At 44.3% G+C, this 27,142-nt stretch overlaps 1 protein-coding gene across 3 annotated transcripts in view; it reads right to left on the bottom strand.

Annotated features, from left to right (window-relative positions):
- The window catches only part of CNTNAP2 (contactin associated protein 2), a 3,301,953-nt gene that overhangs the window by 2,315,419 nt on the left and 959,392 nt on the right, over positions 1–27,142 (bottom strand). For all 3 annotated transcript variants that reach the window (XM_069648309.1, XM_069648308.1, XM_069648310.1), the window contains exon 3: positions 21,234–21,427. In XM_069648309.1, coding sequence (XP_069504410.1) covers positions 21,234–21,427 — 194 coding nt within the window. The remainder of the gene's footprint in view (positions 1–21,233; positions 21,428–27,142) is intronic.

Raw genomic sequence — 27,142 nt, 5'->3', positions numbered from 1 at the left:
AGTGCAGTACAAGGTAAGTGGCGTAATAAAAAAATAAATGATAAATAATAAATAAAAAGGGCCAGCTGGTGGCAAGTGCGAGGTAAGTGCAGAGCAAGTGCTGGGTAGGGGGCTGTAGGGATACAGTGACAGTCCCACAGTGCAGGGGGAGCCAGGGGGGCAGTGCAAGTGGAGAGTGGCTGGGCCCTGGACCGAGGTCGCTGAGAGTGGCCCAGATGCAGGTTAAGTGTAGAATGCAGTGGGGAGTTAAGCAGGTTTAGCAGGGGAGAGGGAGAGAGAAGGCAGAAGCGAAGAGGAAGGTTTTGAGGTGCTTCCGGAACCGGAGATGGTTCTCCTCAAGTTTCAGGGAGGCAGGCAGGCTGTTCCAGAGGGAGGCCCCTGCTGCGGAGAGAGATCTACCCCCAGCACGTTGCTTCGAGAAGCGGCTGACCATGAGGGAGTTAGAGATGGATGAGCGAAGGGCTCGTGAAGGAAGATATTTAGGAAGAGAGAGTTGAAGGTATTTTGGCCCCAGGCCCCAGAAGGCCTTGTGGACAATGCAGAGGGTTTTGAACTTAATCCTCGCAGCCACTGGGAGCCAGTGAAGAGATTTCAGTCCTGGAGAGATACGGTCCCTGGGCTTGAGGCCAAGGACAAGTCTCGCAGTTCTGTTCTGGATAAGTTGCAGAGGGCGGAGAGTGGAGGCAGGGAGATTAAGATAGAGGCTGTTACAGTAGTCCAGCCTTGAGAGAACCAGGGCTCGGGAGACAGTGAGCTTCTGGGGGAAGGAGAGGATATAGTGGGGGTAAGCTTCCTGTGTTAGCGCGATTGGTGAAGGTATTAGCTCTAGGAAGGTTGGTGAATCTAGATCTGAGTCTTTGGGTTCTTATGGGGCCTAGAAGAGGGATTTGTTTGGATTGATTGACTTTGATGGGGTTCCTGGTTGGAAAGTAGGAAGTTGTGTGGGTCTGTGATCTAAGTCTAGTGCATCTAAGTACACTGAGGACCGGAGTAGTCGTTATAGGTACTAAGTGGAGTGTGTTGTCTCTTTGTGGCTTTTGGATGCTTTTGTGGTCTATTAGACCATTAATCACATGATGAGGATTGGGGAATGGTTTAGTGCAGGGCAAGAAAGGCGTAGGGCATGGAATGAGGTGATGGCGGGGGCAGGCTGCTCTGGAAAGGCCATTGTCAAGGATAAGGAAGTGGGTACCTGTGCAGGGTGTGTCATACGGTACGACACAGAAGGGGAACATCATGATTAGTAACCAACCTTGCATGGTTTGGATTGGTTTGGATTAGGGAGGGGACAGGTACTGGCTAGCTGTGGTGTACCTGGAAATCTCTCTTATGGAACGTGCCTGGGCCAGTAATAGTGTTGCCGGCTACTGCTATTTAGTTGGGCTAGCTAGAAATACAGATCTGGACAATGACAGGGGCATATGCGTAACTAGGGTTGCAATGTGCTGGGTCCTAGGCACTTTAGTGGTGAATAGTACTAGCAGTGGCAGTGCTGACTAACATTACACTACTCAAGGAGCGACTGGGCACCTATGTGCAGAGAAGGGCAACAATGGTGGTGCTCACAAACATCACAATAGTCGAGATGCGACTGGGCACCTATGTGCAGAGAAGGGCAACAATGGCAGTGCTCACAAACATCACAATAGTCGAGATGCGACTGGGCGCCCATGTGCAGAGAAGGGCAACAATGGCAGTGCTCACAAACATCACAATAGTCGAGATGCGACTGGGCGCCTATGTGCAGAGAAGGGCAACAATGGCAGTGCTCACAAACAACACAATAGTCGAGATGCGACTGGGCGCCTATGTGCAGAGAAAGGCAACAGTGGCAGTGCTCACAAACATCACAATAGTCGAGATGCGACTGGGCACCTATGTGCAGAGAAGGGAAGCAATGGCAGTGCTTACCTCGAAGTTTGCAGGCAGACTACAAGAGAGTGTTTATCAAGAGATTTAGCAGTAATCTTGAGTAATGGTAGCAGTACAGCGATAAGACAATGTGCATAAGATTAGAACATGCAATATAACATTTAGAGGGGCAGTATGCAAGGGCAAGTTGTCAATGTAGACCATCTGTGCATCGTGCGGGCTAAATATGGATTACTAGAGGTTGGTGGGGTGGTGCGAATGTAGAGGGGAGCCGCATTAATAAAAGGCAGCCTTCAGCTATAGGAGAGGGTGCTCCTGGTTGTGTGTTACGTATAAGACCTTTAGATATTGTTAGTCTGGAGGCTCACCGTAATGTCCGCAGTCCTAGGAGAGGTGATTAGGCAGAGGCATGACAGGAGAGCAAGGACCTAGAGCAGCCTGCAGCGCGGCACGCTCGGTCAGCTCAGTCAGGTGCCTTAATTCGTGTGCCTTTGTCCGTGGGCCGGCGCTCGCCTGCCGGCGAAGGGGATTGGCCAGTTCTCTGTGCTGGCTACCAATCAGGAGGCTTCTGGTCACCAGCAGTGACTGGGGAGGGTGCAGGAAGCGTGGGGAGCCATCTTGGAAAGTGCAACGGTCCTCATGGTGCACAATGGCGGATGCCACAAGAATTTTACCAAAAGTTAGGTAAATGACGGATTCGTCGACTGAATGCAAATTATACCTCTAGCTGCATCCAGGATTAGAAATATGAAGGTATGAACATCGCAGGACGCAGATTGATCCGCAACGTCAGCTTGGGCTGCTAATAATGCCCCAAAGCTTACCTTAAAACCCGGCGGGGTGAAGGTGATGAAGGAGCTGCTCCTGCATCTGGGATGGGCGGTCAGAGCTCCAGCTCAGGCCCGGGTAGATACACTTGAGTAGGTCAAACAAATGCAGTGTAAGTGGATTTCTAAGATGTGTCGAGGCTCTACGCATGTGGTTTGAAAGCAATACGAATGAGATCTAGAGGAAGAAAGTTGTTTTTGCATACAAACTTAACATGTTTGAGGATTTGCAAGTTCAAGGACTATTGTATATGATAGAGAAAAATGCATATTTAAATGCAGAAGTATGGCGCGGAGCTTATTTGGATGTGAATGGGCTGGTTTAACCTTTTGAGGATTTTAGGCATGAAAAAGGGCTATAAGTAGAAGTCTTCAATCATACATGATATGAGTGTTATCTAAAATTATAGCATATGTTAGGTGCTTGGGCAAGAGTGTAGGTGTATAGTGTACATGCCTAATGGTGTTGGCATAACATTTCTGAGTATTTTAGGTGTTAGGTTGTTGATTTAACAACATGGAATTTTAGACACATATAGATACCATATAACATGGTCTGTGCTAGATATTTTTAGTTCACAAATGTTAAAAAATTGAAGAAGTAGATCTGTCACATGTATATTCACTTAGTTAAGAAGTATGGGAGTGAATAAGAGAATGAAGAGTGGTGACAAGTAAAACAAAAAAAAAGAAATGTGTGTACACAAGTTGGTTGGTGTGGAGAGGTTAGGGAGGTAGCGCCTCCGCTGAAGTTAACTAGAGGTAGCAGGGGGTCCATGGGTGACCGTTAGGTACTAGCAGGGAGAGAGCCAAGGGAACAGCAAGACATCACCTCATCTCCTTATCTCAGCTTTCCTACTATAACTGTAACAAATAAAGAAGACTTATTTTGATAATCCAGGCTCTGGAGTGGTTTCTGTTCATCCTGCTTGCTTTGATAACCACTCCCAAGATACAACATTTTGGCGACGAGGAGTTAAAGGACCTTGAAGGAAGGTGGGAGGCAGAAGAGTCATGAGAAAAGGAGATTCAAGAGAAGGAGAGGTGAAGCCCAGAGGTGATGTCGCTCCAAGTGAGAATATAGTTGGAATATGGAGCAGAGGTTGCAGCATGTGCATTAAAGATACTAATCTCCTTCCATCTGCCCCTGCCACAAACAAACTCTAGACTCACACTCTAGACACATACCAGCCCAGATCCAAATCCAAGACTATACCTATCCACACTCCAATAACCTAAAAGAAAAACGTTTATCCTTCCGCCCGCCCCCGCCACAGGCGAGCCTTCAGGCTGCCACCCTGAAGAACCACTTGCCATCTTGACGCATTACTAGACATACAGGATGACAACAGAATCACCAGAACCAGACTTAAACTCAGTGGAACACTACAACCACCACAACAAAATCCCCATCAATGTACATGCCTCACATACACAAATACACAGATGGACTAAACCAATTGAGCAAAACCCATCCACGCAATGATATATCTAACCTCCAACAAATTGAAAATGGTGGCCAGCTATCTTCAAAACCACCAACCAAACATGGAATGAGTGTTTAGGTATTCCATGTTTTGTCGGTGGTTTTGAAAATGGTGGCCAGCCATCTTCAAAACCACCAACCAAACATGGAGTTGACCTAACACTCATCTCAATGTTAAAGCAATATACAGAATAATTCCACATGGACATATATATAAAGCCAGAAAGAACATATATAGTAATCATTAACATCGCACAAACGAATGTTCAATATCACAGGAAGAAAACCTGTATGTTAACCTAATACTCAGAACAATATATTAGGTGAAAAAATTACTCTCCGTCTAACTAGACACTGCATGTATAACACTTAAAATCCTGACAAATGGATCAAATCGTGAGCTCAGGGGTCTATGCAGGGCTCAGTGCTATTCTACTACCTTCTTTAATAAATCACATGGGACTATATGTTTCGGTTGTGATGACAAAGTAGTGCTGCCTTTCTCAGGACCAAAACAGAATGTCTAAGCGACTTCTGAGAAACAAAGAATAAAAGTACAACGCAAGGAAAGATACTGTGCTCACATACACCAGTCCACCAGTCCATTTACCTGCACAAAGTGCAGTTAAAATAAATTTCAAATGAAAAAGAGCACCCTGGTGATACCTCCAATGAGAGTAAGGATAGGACACATTAACGAAACATATACGTTTAATTCTCTGGGGATCATGCGAGAGATCACCCTACAAGACAGAATGACCCTCTCTGGTTGAGGTATGTGAACCTCCTGATGGGTGTTCAGGTCGCAGGCTGGCCCCCTGCGAGAAACCAGAAGGTGTCTCATGGGCTAGTCCACAAGGATCTGTCATCCCGGTGGCCAGGACACGACCATCGCTTTTGGATCCAGTTCCTGTGGTTGGACCAGTGCAGGCGGATCACCTGGGTGAGGGGTCTGCAGGGAGTGGGAGTGGGATACCGGATGGCGAGACGTGGGGCCTCATTACAACCCTGGCGTTGGACCATGGTGCTATTAGCTATTAGCACCATGGTCCATGCCGGATTCCGCCATGGTGGATGGCGGATTTACTGCCCCATTCCAAGGTTGGCGGGGCGGTAAATCCCCATTCACCATGGCCCCTTCCCCATTCCCATTTTTGGCCCATAGGGCTCAATGGGAATGGGGAAGGCGCTAATTACGGCACCGTAAATTACGGTGCCGTAATTAGCACCAAGGTCCCTTAGCGGGATGGACTTTAACGCCTGCAAAAAGCAGGCGTTAAAGTGGGAATCTGGCGTTAAGGGTTTAACTGCGCCGCAGCCTTTTACGGCGCCATTAACCCCTTAACGCCAGGGTTGTTATGTGGCCCGTAGTGTCTGTCTCCCTGTAACTCCTTTTCTCCATCCTACCAGATAGGATACTTAGGGACTTTACACCGCAGACCCCTTTCCGTACACAAGCACGTTCTCATGGAGAGCCGGCTCTGGGAGAAAATAGACTCACACCTGAACATAATACCTGACACGTCCCAATATTGTGTCAGGCAGAGGCAGGCAATTATGGTTAACGACTCACACCTGACTCCCATTAAGCTTCCCCACATGGAAAAAATGCAGAGCATGAGAGCACACTCTGAGTGAGTCAAAGCACATGAAGGTGTAGTGTTTTCCAGACGGCAGCTGAACAAGGGGATGAATGTGGAAAACCGAGAAGGGAAAGCAAGGAGGGAAATAACTTTGACCTTTCCACTGTAAAAACATTTATTTCCAGAAATCTTCAGATTGGAAAGTGTGAGGCCTGGAAACCACACTGAAGAGTCCTGCTTTGTGTGTTAAAGATACCCGAGGCCCTCATGCATGACTGAGTGAGTCAGGGAGGAGGTACAGCCTCTGTGGTACTGTCTGTGGCTTCAGGATCAAAGCTGCACAAGAGAAATCATCACAGCTGGTGAGTTGGGGAGTCTGATGCAAGACCGGTCTGTGTTGAAGTCAAGGTGGCAAGCGGAAACATTGTATGAGGAATGCAAGAGCAAAGAATTAACATGTGGAATGACAGACGTGAGTAAAGCTCAATTGCTGATGGATGTTTGAACTCTAATGTGAAATCGCAAAGGTGCAAAATAAAGTAACAGAGTGGTCCAGCACCGCAGGTGTGCTCAGTTCAATGTCTCTGTAAGGTATGCAGCCAAGAAGTGGCAGGAATGAAAGTGGAAGATTTGGAAGAACATTGTGTGAAATGAATCGAAGTGGTTAAATCAATATGCAGAACAATTCCACATGGACATACATAAAACCAGAAAGAACATATATAGTAATCATTAACATCACGCAATGGAATGTTTGATATCACAGGAAGAAATAGTGAGTGTTAACCTAATCATCAGAACTATTTATTAGGTGCAGAAAATGCATCTCTGTCTAATTAGACACAGCATATATAACCCTTAACATCCTGCCACATGGATCAAATCATGGGCTCAGGGGTCTACGTAGGGCTTAGTGCTATTCACTAGGACTGTGCAGCCACTCTGCTGTGTTAATTAATAAATCACATAGGGCTATAGGTTTCGGCGGTGATGACAAAGTAGTGCTGCCTTCCTCAGGACCAAAACAGAATGTTTGAGTGACCCCTGAGGAACAAAGAATAAAAGTGCAATCTAAGGAAAGATACTTGGCTCACATCCACCAGCCAGCACCCTGTGACTAGCATGAGTCAATTTACCTACATGAAGTGCAGTTAAAATCAATTTAAATGTGAAAAAGAGCACTCTGGTGGTACTTCCACCGACAGTAAGGGTAGGACACCTTAACCAAACTCATGTGTTTCATTGTCTGGGGATCGTGCAAGAGATCATCCTACAGGACAGATTTACCTTCTCTGGTCGAGGCATGTGAATCTCCCGAGGGGTTTTCAGATAGCGGATTGGTCTCCTCTATAAGAATGTGGATCTGTGGTGGGTGACAGGCTCCAGCTTGTAGATAAAATAAAGAGGGAAAGAGGGAAACATCACCATAGTGCATTGACTTGCACTTGGTTAGATTCTACTGCATTATAATAATTGTTATGTCCAGGCATAAATACCTATAGAAAGGTATCCCCAGATTGTATGGGGAAAAGGGGTTCCCTTAATGCTGAATCCCAACTCGAATTAGCATTGCATGATATCTGCGGGCAGGTTTGTGTGGACTGCCCCTTGCACTATGGTTTCCAGTACTGCTTCTAAGCAGCCAGAGGTCAAACACTACTACATTGTGTACTGTGATGAATCTGGATAATTTGTCCCTTCTCCCCAGAGGGGAGCCACCCCCCATGTGAGGCTAGGGTGGTGAGCTAGGGATGTGAGCCCGCTCCTCAAGACTTTTAAGTGAGAACCAATAATCCTACCAAAGAGCCACAGGGCTTTGGGGAGTCCCAATGCCACTAAAGGTGGGATACAAAGAAAAGAACATGCTAAGTAATCCTGGAGGGATTTTACTGCTGGTAAAAGCTGGAGTAATCCGGGAGGGATTTAACCAGTGCTAAACAGCAAATAACCAATAAGAAGTAGAATGTGTCTTTTCCCAGAGAGGGGGGAAGCGAAAACTGTCTAAAAAACATTTATAATCTTAACCTACATATTACACACGAGGACTGGACACTGTGTAGAGACATGATAACAGAACTTGGAGACTGATAATAAGAGCCGGGCCGGGCAGAAGCCCATTACGAGGTTGCTCTGGAAGCCTCCTTTTCTTTTTAATTAGGTTTTCTCAAGTGGTAGGGCCAGTTAATAACTAGGAATTTGGACTCTGGGCTCCTTATTTTGGACTACATTAAGCACCCTTCGTTTTTATTTTAGAAGGCAGGGAATTTCCCTCATAGCGATAGGGCCAGTTAGGCATTTTTCCTTGTATTTGAATAAACCTATCTGTTCTTCTGGTTCACCACAGTACCCTTCCGTCACAAATAGCACATAGCATGCCTTTACTAAGTGTATTATGCCATGCATATTCGCATAGACAAAGCAATATTCACCTTTTTGGAACACCATGACCCTTTCTACCACAGTTAATGAGAGTTGAATAAAGAATGGGCTGTCTTCAGGGGTTGTATGAGAATTAATTTAAATATTCCAGAAATTACAAAGCTGGTTTGTTTTCCTCAACAATTTGTCTTTAAATATCTGAAGTTCGAAACCTTGAAGAGCCATGACATGCTTGTTTATCATCTAAAGTTAGAAACACTGAAACCAAATTTATATTTATCTTCTATCTTGCAAGCTTACTAATCATTAGTGCAACTAGGGAGTAACAATAAGCATATTATGAGTGAACATTGGCAACAGAACTGAATGGGCCCCAGCTGCTCGTATGATACAACAACAATATAACACTATAATCTATCTTCATTAAAAACACTATGAATGCTCCTGTTACACCATAACCCCATGTCATATCGCTTTCGATGGCCGGTCTCCAATGCAAACCTTTACAGTATCTTCACCATTTCCTTCTAAGATTGATCTACGCTCCCGCGCTGTGTGCATCTGGGTGCTCCCTCCTACTCATTTTTCCCATTTCTCTTCCAGTAATGCTCCTCTGCAATTGGCTGCCTACAACAGTCAGTGCATTATTTATCAACCTCTGCGGTTTCTGCCCAGATACTGGAGGATAGCATCCTGCTGAGGTTTCCAGGAGTGTAGTAATGGGTTTATGCGTGAATTTTGGCCGTGCCACTACAATTGTGATGGAACATAATCGTGGCAGGCCACTCTTCATCTTAGAACGGCTCTCGGCGCTCCCTGGCTGCTCTTTCATTCATCTCACTGTTGAATGCCTTCAACATTCACTGCATTATTGATCAACCCTTGAGATCAATGCCCGGATCCTTTGCTGCTCCCTATGGGCAGACAGCTGGTCTGCATATGTCTATGGAGGTAAAAAGAGATTTTGGTTACACATGAGGTTTGCATTTCTACTTATTCAATAGAGCGGGGTTGGACGTGCTCTCCATGAGGCATATTACAAATTAAGGGCTCCCATTGTTCAGTGCTTTACAAAGGATCTAGACAAGATGGTTTTTAAATATTCCATGGTGTAAATGGAAGCGAATTGGAACATTGTGAATTCACAGGACAGCAAAATAGATCAAATCCTGGTCAGATAGAGAATGTATAGTTATGCAATTATACAGTCTATGATTACCAGTAGCAGGTGCTTTGTGGGGGAAGGTGTGATGTTCACGTGGGAAATCCAGGGTCACTCAAGGGAGATTTGTGGCCCGCTCAAGGGACATAAAATGGTTCGTTAGGGAAATCATCTTAAAGCTGGATATAGTGAAACTGTACTTGATTTGTGATCTCGGATGTTACAGTGCAGAGGCGCAAGGAGGGCAAGGGAGAGAAAGCACGATGTGGTGCACAGTGGACGTGTGGCAATTAGGTTGAGGGAGGGCTGCACTATGAAACTATGAAAGAAGGCTGGGAGAGCAGCAGATGATAGACCCAGAAAAGCATGAGGAGGGAGGATAGCCTTAGCTAGAATTCAAAACAAGGAAGAGGAATTTGAAAAGGAAGCATTTTGCACGGATAATTGAAGCAGGTGGAAGGGAAGAGGCGGGTCCTGCACATGGAGGTTCTAGAGGGTGTGAGCAGCAACAGCTACGACTCTGCTGAGAGGAGCAAAGGAGCACAAGGGGAGTGCCACGAGGGGGCTGCATCACTAATATAACCCACACAAGACTAAAATGGAGATACGTGTATTTCTGGAGTGAAAACTGTTCAGGTTGTTAATCAGATTGAGCCTGTCAGATGTGCAGCTCATCGTTATCTGCTAAACACACTCACTTGGTAAAGGCTGACAATACATCTTTGTGAACATTCAACTCGAAATGTGGAGCACACATCCACTTGCAGATGTAGGAGCTCAGGGATGCGATGGCATGCAGACCTCACTGACGACCAAAGAGCAACCCGCAACCTTAACAATCTCAACCTAGGGGTGAAGAAAGGCCCTCACTACCTTCCCGCCCACAGATTACTAGACAGTCACAGAGACATGCCGCCACCTCGCGCAGAACCAGGCGAATGAACCACCAAGTAATGCTCCAGCAGACAGCACTGGCAGAGACACCCAACACAGATTTCCGAAACAACGAGATAACCCCACTACACTAACCCATCTGCTAAAACCTCACGTCTCTGCATACACCTCTCAAACCCTAAACAAACACAACCACTTTCTTGGACAGCAAACCGCATTCACTTCACTACACTGCAACAACAAAGCAAAACCCACTTAGTCTTCCACAACAGCACATGGAGTCTACTGATCCGTAAACCGCACCCACGCTCAGCGAACGGTGTTAACCGAACTGAAGCTGCCAACAGGACATCACAAATCTCGCTCTACCTTTATCCCACTACACCCTACTAACCCATCCTACCCTTCCTACCTTTCAGATCTTCCGGAGAGCCAGGGGACCACTCCAGTGGTGATAGTGCGCAGTATAAAAGTCCTTTAACATTAACATGTTGTATTAGTCTCCACTATGAAGCTGAGTCCCCGCTGACCACGTGCTTGAGAGACGATCATGGGCGTAACAAGTGTTGGATGTAGTGATGGAACAGATTCAGCTGTGAGCCTGTGGCGCGGTAGGTGCAATGTACTGTGGACAGGTTGTCTTTCTGAGGTGCATTTCTTTCCATGGATTTAAATGTACCTCTGCTAGCAGAAATGGCTCTTTCACACCTCGAGTGGCAGTGTGTATGTGTACCCTTTCTCCCATTCAAAGGATATCTTTGTTGAACCAGTGGCCAAACATTTTTTAAGTAATAGAGGGAAAGAGTTGTGGGATAGAGGGATGATTTAAATGGGTTTCAAATATTTAGGTAGGATACTTGCCAGATTGTCATGTGTCTGCATGCTAACCATATTGTAAAATACACTCAAGATGGAGACAAATGCGGTCTACTGGGGTGGACAGAAGAGCATTTGGCAGAGTTTGTGGGGTCTTGAAATATTGGACTCAAAGAAGAGGAAGTCATAAATGCGCAGTTCCATACTGTTTATGACTGACGGTCGTAGGAGTGTTGCAGATTTAAAGGATTTCAATGGTCATTAGAATGGCAATTAGCTTAATCAAAACAAATACATAACCTAATTTTCCTGTCGCAATTTTATTCTTTAACTTGGCTTCGATGTATCTATAAAGTAGACTTCATATTCTGATCCAATTTGTTTGGGTTAGATCTTTGACAGCGAGATATTTTATGGCGGGCATTTCTAGGTAAACTATGAGCCCGCATTCTGGGTACATTGTGAGCCCTTTCGTGAATACTTATACCAAACTACTGGGTGTGAAACGGGCAATTACCCATGCACTTCTAGGCACAACAAGATTTTTTTTGTTTGTTTGAGCAAAAGCCTTTGGTACCCTGGCCCTGTGTGCAGGTGCAGAGGGATACAAAAGGCAAAGGTGGGTCATTTCTGACTCTTCAGTGCCTTAGTTTTAAATCGGGGCAGAGGTGACATAAACCCCTTCATCCTCATTGTATTATATTCCCTGACACAGAGATAGAAACACGAATATTCATTTTTCAAATTTCGTAATGACTGGTTCAGGAGCCATTATGGTGAAATTGGCTGCATCATCCGTGCGTTATTACCAATATATTAGTTTTAGGCACCTGCGGCCTGGCACTTTCTGGACACAATTAGGCCAGCCAGCATGGCCCTCAAGAAACTCACAGGTCACTTCTGTGAATAAAGAGACATGGACTTTTCCGAGAATTGGGCACCTGAAATAGAGTTGTCTGTCAGACGATTCCCTAAAGGTCTTGAGAACTCTCAGACGAGAATGCCACTAATTGCTGTTAGCTTCCAGACAAGTATTGCTCTTATCATTCATGCAGCTTCAGTCTTATGCAAACATGTCACTCTGTGTATACGTTCTCATGGGCTAGCTGTTTCTGAAGACTTTCACGGTTCATGCTCAATACTTTAATAATGTCTTTCTACATATGGCCACAACAGTAATCAGTTGATATACGCCGCTGTCGGCATATAAGGTGTGATGGATTGTGATTTGGCATGGGTGTGACAGCCCTGGCTTTTTAAAATTGTATTAAATAATACAATGATGCATCTAGTTCCATCTCTGAAAGGATAATCTGCTAATCAGATTCCCCTTTCATAAACTACAAATACAAGCATAGGGTGTATCTGGGTGCTGTTGCATCAGTATCCTGATTTGCAGGTCCTGCTCTACCAGTGGCACAGAGGAAGTTCAGAGGTCATAGTTGCCCATTTGACAGTTGCAGTGACAGCCAAGTCTCTGTAACACATAGGCCGCATTTAAGATATTTCCCCTGTAACAAATCTATGATGATCATAAGTGACCCATGATAGTAGCAGGTTAAACTCTAAAAAGAAAAACCTGCCTGCGTTAAGGCATGGTGCATGGAACTACCTATAATCATTGCAGGCACATTCAAATTTGATATCACCCACGTGTAACTCCTGTGAGCCACCTCAAGCTATGGAAGATGATAAAATTTGGGCGAGACAGGCTGAGCCTGCCAAATGACAGGACAGAAACCTGAGTGTCCATGTCACTTCTTTGATCTCTTTGAGAGGGTAGGTAACTGCTTCCGACAGAGCCAGCCGCTCAGCAGGCAGCTGCATCGGCCCCGTCATGAAAGGAGAACACCCATGCAAAGGGCGCTGCCTCACAACAGGGCGCTGGATTTCTAAAGGCCTTTTATCCTAGTGAGAAAGGAGGGGGAGGGGTAAGAGTTGTCAGGAGGGATATGTACAGTGGAAGAAGACTTCCACCATTTTGTTTCTCTCTGCCTCTCTTTCTCCTTCCTGCCCCTTCCACTACCTATGGGACAAAGCACTTTGGTTGTGATCTCAGAAGGGCAGGGTCCACTTCTTTCAAGAACAGGGATTGGAACACAAAGGCAGACTAGCTATAATCCAATCAACTGGTGACATATATGTTTAAAATATGGGGTATTACACCACTTCTTTAATTCACTCTGGAACAGCCCCTGAGAAAGATTCACTGGACACTTTTGGGAGGGTTGTACTTTCCAAAGCCCTCAACCACTGAGGTGAAGAACGAGCAGTCCAAGGTACAGGAAAGCTCTGCCCCCTATCCACTCCTAGGGCACCAGAATCTCCTGAAGCTGAGACAGCAGACCCTGAATGGACTTGTCCTGTCCTAAAGCCTCTGTTGTGTGTCTCACGGCATCTATCGGACAAGATCAGCTAAGGCTCCCTGTTCTGCCACCTCGATGCTGGTTGAACCGATTTTGAGCTGCATCAATGCAGAGGGATCCTGTTGGTGCTAACTTCTGCCACTTGTCTGAACAATTGCTTGCACATTGAGCCCCTCAACAATGCATTGTGCCCTCACTGAGTCCATCACCTACTAGCTCATATCAACTGCTCGACACCGGGAACCTGCCTTACCAGAGGTTACACCACAACTAACCTGACTTGCCCTTGAATGGCTACTTCGCCAATCCACACATTGAAGCAACAGGATCACCATTTGGACAACTTCGAGCAGCTGTCTTAAATGGCTGGTGTGTCACTCATTGATCGTTCCCAGTGGTTGCAACCCGTACCCAAGTTAGCTGACCTCGAAGAGATCTTGGTGAGCATCCTGAACTGCACTGCCAAAAGCCACCTTCGATCAGCACAGAGCTACCGAATTTGAATCCGCCCGACGCTGCTTGCCATTGGGACACCCAAGATCTACCATACCCAAAATAAGATTGATCCCCTCACACCATTGCTTGTAGCTGAGGTTTGGCAGCACTGGACTGCCTAAGAAGAGAAACAAGCTACTATTGACCACTAACAGCCCGTTTGGTCCATTTGCACTCTAGAGATTGGTTAGGTCATTTTTTTACTACTTTTTTCACCCAAAGACATATCCTTTGTGTGGTTAATAAGTTGCCTATCAGCCCTGTATTCATACTTAGAGTGCTACATTCTTCTCACTATTGCATCTTCTCTGGCCTTTCCACAGAGTTGGGGTTTGTAAAGTGTTTTCTAGATAATTCTATTGCACATGGTGTGTTTGATTAAAGTGAATATATATTTTTTATAGAACCTTGACTGTATAGTCCCTATATTTGGACTGCATTGTTGTATTATTTGGGTCACTACGGGATCACAGTCACACCCCTCTTTAGAGTATAGCCTTCCATTGGCCCACGGTAACATAAAAGGCGAAGGAGGTACATCTCTTAACTGTTCCTGTTTAGCCTTTCTGATTGTAGTGGCTCTTGCTTTGTAGAAGTGTGAGTGAGCGTTTTCATCCTTATTCATCCATTTACTCCTGCAGAGCGTAATCCAATTCGTCACAATCCAAGCTATCTATTGTAAGACGGTATGTCAAATCCAGTACTATTATACCAACATTGCATACTGCTTGTACCAATGTTTGGTGAAGATTATTATAATGGGGTGACTGTGGCGTGTGGTATGAAGAAGGAATATTTGCAGTTTATTAATTTCTATGGAATTTTAGATGAGGCTTGCAGAACATCATATCATATTAAAGGGTTACAGGAAACAATGGCAAACATCTAATTTCTAAATGGGCTGAGGACATGGCAATGAAAAAGACCATTCAGTCCCTATAAAACATGGCGTAATTTTAATCCCATCAACCTATCTGCCAACATTATGTACTAGTTCAATATTGCTCTTAAGCAACTAAAGTAAAACAGCACACCTGTTCTATATTGAGGGTACTTGAGAGCAAGATTTGATCAAGGCAATGCCTTTTCTCACTTGAAACAGCACATTCATCAATTTGTATTACCTCCATTTTGGCTCCAGAATTGAGGCTGGTACAGTCACGCCAGATGCTATCATATTTGGTTATATCATTTTCTGAAAGTCATTCAACAGTGGTCATAAGGGTTCTTCATACCAGTGAATGCATACAGAGGCATAGGTGCCTGGTTCAGGCATCATTGTCAATGCTCTCCTTTAACCATTTTTTGCATTTTCTTAGTTTATACATTTTAGGAAATATACAATATAATCACTGGCACAGTCAAATATGCCGCAAATCAAATTTTAGAACAATTAGCAGAAAAAGAAGAGGATACACATAATCCTGTGCCTTTAGAGAATTGCAAGAAGCACTCAGACGAGGTTGACAATGTTTCAAAGGTGTTTGCTACCAGTGAAAGACTCGAAACTCAAGAAAGATCGGAATCAAGTGTGGCACAAAAGAAGCACACCTCCATGGAAGTTGCATATATGCACTGGAAAAGTCATCACAACAGAGCTGGCCCCTGAAAAGGAATAACAGCCGTGTACAATTTAGAGGCACGTCTCACAACGGGAGCATTAATGGACCCGCACGGTAAGACGCAGAACCATCCTCCAGAAGCCTCCACAGCTCAGGCAGGACACAGACCAAACACGTGTCAACCCAGATGAAGCAACAGAGGCAATAGTTACAAACACCCTAGTTTCTAGGATGAGGTAGAGGATCAGAGACGGTTTGGGGTGGTCAGGGGCCTCCATGATGCATGCGGATTGGTTGAAAGAGGTAGTCATCCTTTTGTCTTTTACACCCACAAAAACAGAGCAAGAAAGAGGATATGTGACAACCCGCAAGCACTGCCACTTTCCTTTCTGGTGGATTTTCTGTGGGGTTTCGAGATGTCTACCTCTGTGCATGCTTAACGACCCAACAATCGCACAGAACCCAGGGCCCACTCCATGTTGTAGGTCTGTTACTCAATCATATATGTAGAGCCCGAAGTCTATGAGAGAAGAACAATGAATGGCAGCAACCGGGTTCAGCAGGAGAAGAGGACAGCATTTGCGAATTAATAAGAGCCATTAAATCTCCCTAATGAAAACATGTAAATCATTACCAAACCAGCTGATAAAGAAGGAGCCAATGTAATAATAGAATGTATGAATTAAGAAGGGGAATGTCACTGGCAAGTGGAAGGTATCCATAGCGAAAAGTACATAATTACTGATCCAACAGCCGAATATGGGTCCCTTGCTTGTGGCACATTTTACTGCTTGCAGCGTAATGTGGCTCTCACTCCACTTGCAACAAAACCTCTTTACATATTGGGATGTTCTACTGCCTACGTAATCCCCTCATTGCACAGGGGACACAGTTGTGACCTCCTGTTTTTTTTATTTTTTATTTCACACTATGAAATGCATATCAACAGAAAAATATCTGTTGCTGTCAAGTGACACCGTCCTCCAACAGCCAGCATGGCTTAAACCATCAAAAGAAGAATGGTTAAAAGAGTTCCAGGCAGGTGGATGTCTACCTAGGAGCCTATGTGTATGACACAAATAGACCACAGGGAAGCACTGTTTCATATTCTACCTAAGATGCCTAAGAATCTTTAGTCAGTCCCCAGATGTTGACTCCCTCTGGGAGGGGACATCCAAATTTCCCAATTTGTTTTCTGAAACAACATATCCACAGATGAGATCCTTTGTGAATAGCGCATCCCAAATCATCAACATCATAGAGAAGAATCAATATAACATTACAGCTACTTTGCTGATAGGATTCCATTTCCAATCCTTGTATACCAAAATATCCCAACACGTAGCCACGCAGAAAGTGTGAATATATCTCCAGACATACCATGCCAAGGAAAAGGAACAGGTGAGAGCATGTATACTCTGGTGTAAGGAATTAACTCTAGGGCAGGACAATGGGTGCTACAATATCATGCAATGAGGCACAATCTCTTTGTCGAGAATTGAAGGAGAAGTGTGGATACACAATGGATAATATCTCCCACCACACTGGTTTGTGGCAACAGTTTATTGATGGTATTCTGATCATTTGGGGGGTGAGGGAATATGAGTCTAGCAAGCAGCACTGCAGCATTACAGAATGCTCAAAGATGTTCATTTACATATACTGTTCATGGAGAAAAGATCAGTTCTCTGGATGTGACTATCATTGTAAAATACGTGCCATTGAAATGTTGCAGTTCCAAAAATCTGACAGTCCGCGACTCGTTGTTTGAATTCACCCCAAACACCTCTCTGTCAATCTGTGTACTGGCAATAAAAGTAGCAGCAAAGAGGTACACACAAAGACTTGCCAAGAAGAGAGCCTCTAACAATAACAATAACAAAAAGGGACTCCCAGAAGGAAGGAACAAGGAGCCACAGATAACTCTCGATCCTGATCACCTTCTCTGATCACTGGTAGATCACAAGGAGGCACTGTAACACTCTGGAGATGGGGCATTCACAATTGTAGAAGCTATTGCTTTCAGACAATTCAGAGTCTCTGCAACAGACTATTACACACAGATGCATGGCAACTGTCCTTGAATGAACTACAACGTCTCCCGCAATTTAGCAGACAATTCCTGTGCATCTGGTCAGTGTGAAAATGTAACAGTCATACCACAGACCAAGATTTAGCCATGCCAATTTCAAAACTCCCAGAATTGTGTGTGTGAACACATGTCCATACAACAACAAAAACATGCCAGCAAAACTTTGCGGATGGCCAAGATGAGGATGTGTGAACAAATGAACTCCATATGGAGCAAAACATTACCGGCACACTCGGTCGTACGCTTCTTGGAATAAGGACAAAATGAGGACAAAACCAAAACGTACCATTAATCAGGACTGAGCTTGACTATGGTGCGTCTCACACTTAGAACCGCCTGTCAGTGTTCATGGCCTCTAAACAGCAGTTTTTACTCCACCAGCTGGTTCATAAAGAGTGCTGTGAGATGGATTCGATAGTGCTTTATAAAATCTGCAAAGCATAGGTACACAAAGGTGTGGCTATATGGGTGCCAGTGATATAGTTATGCAACGTATGTGCCAGCGGTTCCACCAAACCACTAACCTCACGTTTTAAGGTACAGACCATTTTCTGAAAGTGAGGCTGATTAGCCGGCCTCACTTATATGGAAAATACATTCACTTTAGCTCCTGAAACCTTGAGAAATCCTGCATCAAATACCTCAGGCTGTGAAACATATCATTCTCTAAGGGGTCCGAGGCACTATGAATTTGGGGACACTTTATTGGGTATCTTTCCTCATCGCTATACACCTTTTATAGTGAGGGGCTAGTTCTAACCTTTAAAATGTCTTTTTATAGGGTGTTATTTGCGGTTTATTGAATTTGTGTTACACTACTCAGCGTTTAATTCAAATTTTGAACTTTACGTTACTCAGGTTTTATTGGTTTTGAAGCAAATATCACTTTTAAAATGTCCTCTAACATAGTTTATGTGCTATTCACGTTATGCTAGGTTACAAAGCACAGTGTTTAAAGCAAATGTTGAACTTCATCAAACCCACGTTTAAGGTGTCCATACTGGCCAGTATATCTGCTGGTTGGGAAGGGCTATTTTTGGACCTTGAAAATGTCATCTCATAAATCGTTATGTGCGTTTTATGGTATGTTCTGTCCTGTTACATTACTCCGCTTTTAATGCAAATTTTGAACTCCACCAAACCACACTTTTTAGTTCCTCACCAATATACCCTGCCAATAGGGAGGTTTACTTTTGGTACTTTAAAATGTCACTGTGTAGAGTTTTATATGAATTTCATGTCATGTTAGGTAAAGTTACTCAGCTTTAATGTAAATTTAGAATTTCACGAAATCTCATTTATAGAGTGTCCTTCCTAACCAGTATATATGCTGATTGTGCGGGGCTACTTTTTGACCATTGGAATGTCATCCCATAGTGTTAACGGCTTGGGTATGTTATGTTTTGGTATGTTACGTTATTCATCTTCTAATCCAAATGTTGCTGCTCACTGAATTCTACCTTTAAGGGGTCCTTCCTCATAGGTGTATCCCACTAACAATGCGGAAATACCTTTGGACCTTTAAAATGTCATCCTACAGAGTATTGTCTGCTTTTCATGTTATGCTATGTTGTGTTATGTTACTCAACGTTTAATGCATTTTTCAAACTTCATCGAACCACACTTTTAAGGTGTCATGCTACATGAGTATACTTCACTGACACTGAGGAGATACTTTTTGGAACTGTCAAAGGGTATTATGTTATATTTGTGTAATCTTAGGTTATGCTACTTGTCTTTTCTATCACAGCCCTCACCACTTATGAGATTTATAATAATTGGATTTCGGTACCTTGTCTATGGTGTTTATACCAAATAAAACATGCACCCCTAGCACTGGACTCTGCAGAGAGCTGCCATTTCGCTTTTCCACTGTGCAGCATGTCCCACAGCAGACAGTGATCGGCAAACAGAAAAGATCAGGAAATCGAGTTTTAAGAATGGGATTTATTACTAAATGTGTGTAGGATTGGCAAGGCCGCTGCCGTGGCAATTGCTAGTGACATCGGGCGTTTATTTCACAGGGAGAGGCAGGTGGGGCAGCTGCCAAGGGGCAGCTTCCAGTGGCTCTAGCGGCTGGAGAAGCTAGCTGGCATGGTTGGCGAAGGAGGGGGCAGCAGGCGCCTGTGACGAATCCAGTGATTTCTGTTATGTTTCAGTAAATCACGCACTGACCTATAGTAACAGTGATAAGTGCAGGCAGGAGTGCCCGGATGAGTGCTGCTGGCATTGTGGATTCACACGTCACGGAAGTGAATTTCACTGCTTTCTGCGCCCTGGAATTATTCTATAATATTTATTTATTTATTTATTTATTTAATTTGTTTCAGTATACAACTTTACACATAATATCAGAGATATAAGTTGCTTTATGTAATGGGTTTCCTCACAACACATTGCTTCATTGTTGTGTGCCAACCCTTAAATGTACCCCTACATCGCGTATGTCATGTCAACAAGCTCTGCTAACCTGTATAAAAAGTTTAAATGGTTCATATTATTTGGAGCCGCGCCTCTGATGGTTGCTGCACAAACGTTCACACGCAGGCAGTGTTTCACAAAAGCTCCTCTGTACCAATAACATTTTGCTTCTCTCTGGGGCTCAAAGTTATCTGTTCACGCAAAGAACGACTTTGACACTTACGTATCACACTGACGAGTCAACAAGGTATCCAGGCATCAAGTGTTAGGAGTCTGCCTGTATGGAGTAACTAAGAGTATTACTTTGGAGAAAGAGAGTGCTCACACAGAGTATAATAAAGATAAGTGTGTACGTTGTTGGTACAGGTCACCGATGAGGACTCGCCAGGGAAAGAAAGCTAGGTAATCAGACAAGATCTTTTGGAAAAACCCAATACCTCGTGCCAGAGTCTCAGGGTAACATTACAGTCACGTGTAGTCATTGGTCAGTTACAAGTGGGGGGTTCCCACACCCCAAAAGAAGTGGAGTGAGTGCCAGTTCAGGGGCCTGGCATTCCACACACCATTCCTTCCTCTAAGCTAGATGAGCAGCTAGATTCTCCGATTGTCTCTTGGCGGCATCAGCAGGCAGAGTCACATGATAGCACTCGGGCTGATGTTACATTCGGCAAATCCTGGGCCACTGCTTTGGGAACCACCCACTGGTATTAGGGGCTCATACTGCGTGCATGGACATTCATAGTGGCTCCCTCTTTTGCCCTTCTGCTGGTGGCACTTTGTCCAAAACTACACATCCTTTTACGGGCCCTCCTACTGTAGTGTGGCATGTGTTCTCCGGTACTCTAAATGAATTCCTGTGCCAAATGGCCCCTTCTTATTTTTATTTCCTATTTTTCTAGTAGCACAAACATGCCCTCACAGTTAGCCCCTTCACACCGGCTTAATAAAAATATGTTGCTTTGTAGGCGGCCAGGTCTTTTTTTTTTTTGCTGCCTTACTCATAATCATGGTCGAGGTTAGAGGGTACTATGGAATATTTGGATGAAACAATTGTTTTTTTTATATTGTGTTCTTTTATTGCCTTGAGTTGACACATGATGTAATTGTTTAACCATTTCTTGGCAGGATGTATGCTTCTGTAACTTTAGATGTCTACCTGTAAGTGAATATGCAGTGTTTCAACATAACACACGAATTGTTTTCACTTGCAAAATCTATAACGACAGGTTGGACCAATTGATGACAACATGTCGGAAGGTTGTTCAAGTCGTTGCTTACCCAAATATTTCCATCCTGGGTATAGGGCTTCCAGTTGCGACCAGTGTCGCTGTACAGCAATCGATAATGGGTTACCCAGTCTGAGCTGCTGTACCTGCCTTGGGTGGCAATGGAGCAGATCTGCTTCCGGTTTCCAAAGTCTACTTGCAGCCATTGGTAATTATCGCTGTCCAAGGGAGACCATCCTCCGGCACCTATAACGACAAAGAAAGAGTAAAGCATAAATTGCCATCCTGGAAACTCTCACATGTGGATTATTACAATAAAGTTACATCAAGCTCTTGCCAACTTTCTGACATGCCATACAATCTATACATGTCCTGGGGTACTAATAATTGTCTCACAGGTGCTGCTGGAAACTCATAATGCTCTCGAATTTGAATTACATTGTTACTTTAACCTTTTTATGCTGTAATTGTGCACTTTAATGAGACATCCTACTAATGAGAAAATGCCTTTTTAGTGTCTAAATGAGATCTCATAAGTAGGTGTCAAAAATGTAATTGGGAAAATGTTGGCCTACTCTGCCACACACTTCTTTGTGCCAGTCTTTAAAACAAATGTGACAGCCTTTTGAATGTTTCCATTTTATGTGAGCTTTCGCAGTTGAATGTAATATTGTTAGAATTAAATGACTTTCCATGCTGTGGGTGCTGCAGGTTTTATGGAAAGAAACTCATACAGCACCTAACGTGCTGCAAAGGCGATAAGCCCCTATGAAGGACACCGCTTGCGTGAACCGACAGGCGAACAACAGTGAAAACATTTTCAATTCTTTTATTACAAATTAGCTTGCATTGCCTGAGCATGTAGACATCATTTACTTTTGGTTGTTCCTGAAATGGCAGGAATGTATTTTGCGAGTCTGCAAATTGTACATGTCCTTATTGTTTAATTGCTGCCGGATTTGCGATAGCTCGCGCCATCTGCTAGACACTTGCAAAACGAGGTTGGTGCTTCTTCTGAAACGTGCCACCAACATATGGAGGTACATTCATTCACTTCAGAGAAGGAGACACGAATTCACAGCAAGTCAACAAGATCTGCTTCCGGGGCATGGCATATCTGTGTGAATAAGACAGTTCTTCCTGCTCCAGGCATCTACGTCCTCGAACAAGAAAAGAATCTGTGGGATCCAGCAGCTGCCCCGTGCCTTGTTTCTTCTCCAGACACAGGTTGCATGCGTGGGAAGCCTCCGTTCCTTGAATAAAGAGTAACACGTGGGATCCAATAGCTGCGCAGTACCTTCCTTCTGCCCCAGGCACATGTATTGATTTGAACCCTGCGTTCCTCAAGCAAAGAATAATCTGTGGCATCACGCGGCTGCCGAAACCCCCCTTCCTTCTCCAGGCATCTGCGTCCCCGAATAAAAAAAGAATAGGTGGGATCAAGTGGCTGCCCAATGCCTACATCCTGCTCCAGGCATCTACGTCCTCGAACAAGAAAAGAATCTGTTGGATCGAGTGGCTGCCCAGGGCCTTCTTCTTTTCCAGACACATGTTGCATCTGTGTGAACCCTATGTTACTCGAATAAAGAATAATAAGTGGGATGCAGTCGCTGTACAGTACCTTCCTTCTGCCCCAGGCACATGTTGTATCGATTTGAACTCTGTATTCCTCGAACAAAGAATAATCTGTGGGATCCAGTGGCTGTCCAGTGCTTTCTTTCTGCTCCGGACACATGTTACATCTGTATACTAATAATTCCTATATAGCACTACACACCCATGGGTCTCAGAGGACTCAAATAACAGAAGGCATTATTATCCCACAGAGTGGTACTCAATATATGGATCTCAGAAGGATGAAAAGCTGAGTTGAGACTGCCGGGATTCAAACCTGCCACAGCAGGCTGCACACAGATATCAGAGGTGAGCACCTAGACTGCTGTGCTATCTGACCGGCTTGAGTGGCATGAAAGTTACTGATGTATTGCCCCATACCAATGTATTACTCACCACTCTGAGCAATGTTTTCGGAGCCAATTTAGTACCTCCTTCTGCTGCTATTCCTGACAAAGGTGCCAATGTATTGCCCCATACCAATGTATTACTCAATGCTTCAAGCAAAGTCCTAGGAGCCAATGTACTACATTCTGCTACCACCACTGTATTAGGGGCCACCCCTCCTTCTGCAAAGCTGGGCAAAGCTCTACATGTCCTGCCTAAAATGCCTTAATGCCTATGCATTACCCTAGGCTGCTACCAACGTAGTAGGAGCCCCCTTACCTTGTGCTAGCACAAACAATGCATCCCACACTAGTGCACGCCATCAGCCAATGACTCCAGCAACCTAGGAGCATGCTCGAGACTCAAAAACCCAATATCGTCCCCCGACCGAACTGACAAACATTAGCCAACATGGCCCCATAACCATAGCTATCAAGGGCTCGACTGATATAGCTCCATCCCTTGAGAGCTTAAGGGAGCATTCATTCATTCCATGTCATTACTTGCACACACACTCAATATCCATCACCTCATCAAAACTAACCACCTGGATATTTTGGCCATCACAGAAACATGGATTCCCCCTGGCATCGGGGCATTCATTATCTCTGGCAATCCCTGAAAACTACACTATCTATAGGAAAGACAGACTTACCTCCAAAGGGGGCGGACTGGTGTTCATTGCGAAGGAAACAATAGCCATTCATGAAATAAACAACCTAGCCATTCAATCAGGTGAACTACTATCCATCAAACGTATCCTCTCCCACACAGTCACACGGAACGTTCTCCTTATATACACTTATATACAAGCCGCCAGGACCTGCTCTCTCTTTTGAGGATGACATCGTTTCTCTACTATCTGCAGAAACAAAACCACTATCCAGAACTGATATTCTGGGTGCTTTCAACCTCGGCCTTAACGACCCAGCGGACACGCATGCTCTGTCTCTAGCAAAGTCCTTAAGTGCCTTGGGCTTTAATCACTGCATCTGCGAACCCATACACATTAAAGGTCAGACACTTGACTGGCTGGCAGAATGTAACAGCAATATCAAGATACTAGCCAACCTACCCTGCCCTTGGTCAGATCAGAAAGTAATCTCTTATGCCATCCCTGTGCATAATCCCCCGACACAAGCTCCTCCTATCCACGCAGTCACTCTAATGAGGAAAATGCGCAACATTACCTATGCCACTATCCTCCCTCTATTGGAGCCTCCCACCACTCGTGATCTTCTCCCTCATGACCCGACCAACCTGGTCAACCTCTACAATCACACCCTACTTCAAGCCATCGACAAACTTGCTCCACTATGTGAGCTGAAGCCTAAACCCCTTGCTCACCTAAATACATGGTTCACAGCCAACCTGAAAACCCTACATTACATGAAGCATGCAGCAGAAATGTCCTGCAGGAAGGATCCATCAGACTCTAACAAAGTCTTTTTCACTTCCCTATTCAAATCATATAAACTAGCAATTTGCGAAGCCAAAAAAGATTGATTTAATGACAGAATTTATAATGCCAAATCAAGTTCTAGGGAGCTCTTTGCCATACTGCCTGAACTAGAGAACCCAACTGCCCCACCAACCATCTGTCACAAGGACTATACCTGGTGCACTAGTATCCAAAATGGACTCTTGGATAAATTAGTGACACTCAATATGAAAATCCAATTAAAAAAAGACAAACTTCTGCTCTCGGACATGCCACCTCCACTCACACAAGTGCCTCAAAATTGCAGAGCCCAACCATTTGACTTTGCTCGGGTCTCTGACCTGAAAGTGAAGAAAATGATCAGCTTTCTCAAACCATCCAGATGCCAAGGTGACATATGCCCTCCCTCGGTCATTAAAGACTGCAGTGCCGAACTAGCTCCCTATATCATGCCCATTGTCGATTCCTCCTTCAACACTAGTACGGTCCCCACTAATCTCAAAGAGTCCTGGATCCTTCTAAAAAAACAACTCTCGACCCTAGCATCCCAACAAACTATCATCACATCACAACCGTCCCATTCATTTTGAAAATCTTGGATAGAGCAGCCTGTGTGCAGATTCAAACACTTAGAATCTAAATACCTCCTTAGCATGTGTCATTCTGGTTTCTGGCCGGGCAGTGGAACTGAATCAGCTCTTCTCGATCTAAAGATTCAAATGGACGAATGCATAGACAATGGCAAACTTACCCACCTCCTCCTTCTTGACCTCTCGGGCATCTTCGACCCTGTGGACCACAAAACATTATGCCTTCACCTGGCATCAGCAGCTCACTTCTCACCTAAGGCGATAACTTAGATCAAATTATTTTTGTCCAACAGAACCATGAGAATTTTCCCTCCCGCACATCAGCAGACCTGGTTTCAGTAACCTGTGTTGTCCCCCCAAGGCTCCTGCATCTCGCCTACGCTCTACAACATTTTTACCAAGTCCCTTTTTGACAGTCTTGACTCCATGGGTATCTTCTACACTAACTATGCAGGTGATACCCAAATTCTCATTCCCATCACTGGCAACTATGACACGACTCTAGTGCCTTTAACTCAGTCTACCAAAACATTCAGGCTCGCCCTCTGCCTTAACGCTGACAAGACAGAGTTTATACTCGTTGATTCTCACAACCGACTAAACAAATTGGACAAATCCTACGCCTCCTTCACACTAGATGGAAACTCCATTCCCATCTCCAAAGCTTAGCATATCCCATCCAGTGGGTGGCTCCAGTATACAGTAACCTTGGTGTACTTCCTCCACAGAAACCTTGTGTGACTTCCTCCACTGTAACCAAACTCTGTACTTTGCCTTGACCCTGTGTTTGCATTGTTCCTATTGTAACCTATGTCTGTCTGCCACAGCGCCTTGATGCCTACGGGTTTGGTGTGCTATACAAATACACAAATAAATAGATAAATAGATAAATAAATGATCCTCACGCTCCTTGAGTAAAGAATAATCCCTGGAATCAAGTGGCTGCCCAGTACATTTTATCTGCTCCAGGCACATGCTGTATCTATCAGTTTGAACCCTGCATTCCTCGAACAAAGAATAATCTGAGGCATCAAGCAGCTGTCCAACCCCCCTTCCTGTTCCAGGCATCTGGGTCCTCTAATAAAAAAAGAATAGGTGGGATCAAGTGGCTGCCCAATGCCATCTTTCTGCTCCATATGGAAAATATGTGGGCTCCTGGTTATTAACCCATTCGCCCAGGGGGGCTAAACATGAATATGACAAAAGAATGGGTCTACCAATACTATACCTTTCCCCAATTGTTGGTTCTGTATCAAATTTGAGACACACCGTGTTATATTAATGCAAGGTATATATATTTACACATAACAAATGATCTGTTCATGTAAAAAAACAGAAGTAGTCCACATCAGTACACGTAACAAATAAGTGATGTTGTCAGATAAACAAACAGTTACGATAAAATCAAAATGGGCTACTGTTTTGTGTAATCACAACAAAGATAAATACAATGGTTAGACATTAACAGATCATTTGTTATGTGTAAATATATATAGCTTGCATTAATATAACACGGTGTGTCTCAAATTTGATACAGAACCAACAATTGGGGAAAGGTATAGTATTGGTAGACCCATTCTTTTGTCATATTCACATCTTTCTGCTCCAGACACATGTTGTATCTGTGTGAACCAAGCATGCCTTAAATAAAGACTACTCTGTGCTAGCCAGTGGCTGCCCCGTGTCTTCTTTCTACTACAAGCGTTGGACACATCAGCTTTGTGAACCCTGCATTCCCCAAATAAAGAATGATCTGTGGGATCAAGTGGCTGCCCAATGCCATCTTTCTGCTCTAGACACATGCTGCATCTATGTGAACTCTGCGTTCCTCGAACAAAGAATAATCTGTAGGATCCAATAGCTGCCCAATGCTTTTTTTCTGCTACATATACACATGTGTGATCCTTGCCTTCCTCGAATAAAGAATAG

This window comes from Ambystoma mexicanum, chromosome 2q (assembly GCF_040938575.1).
Source record: "Ambystoma mexicanum isolate Mex_15411 chromosome 2q, UKY_AmexF1_1, whole genome shotgun sequence".
In the NCBI taxonomy this organism is placed as follows: domain Eukaryota; kingdom Metazoa; phylum Chordata; class Amphibia; order Caudata; family Ambystomatidae; genus Ambystoma; species Ambystoma mexicanum.
This window is presented reverse-complemented; position numbering and strand designations above follow the sequence as displayed.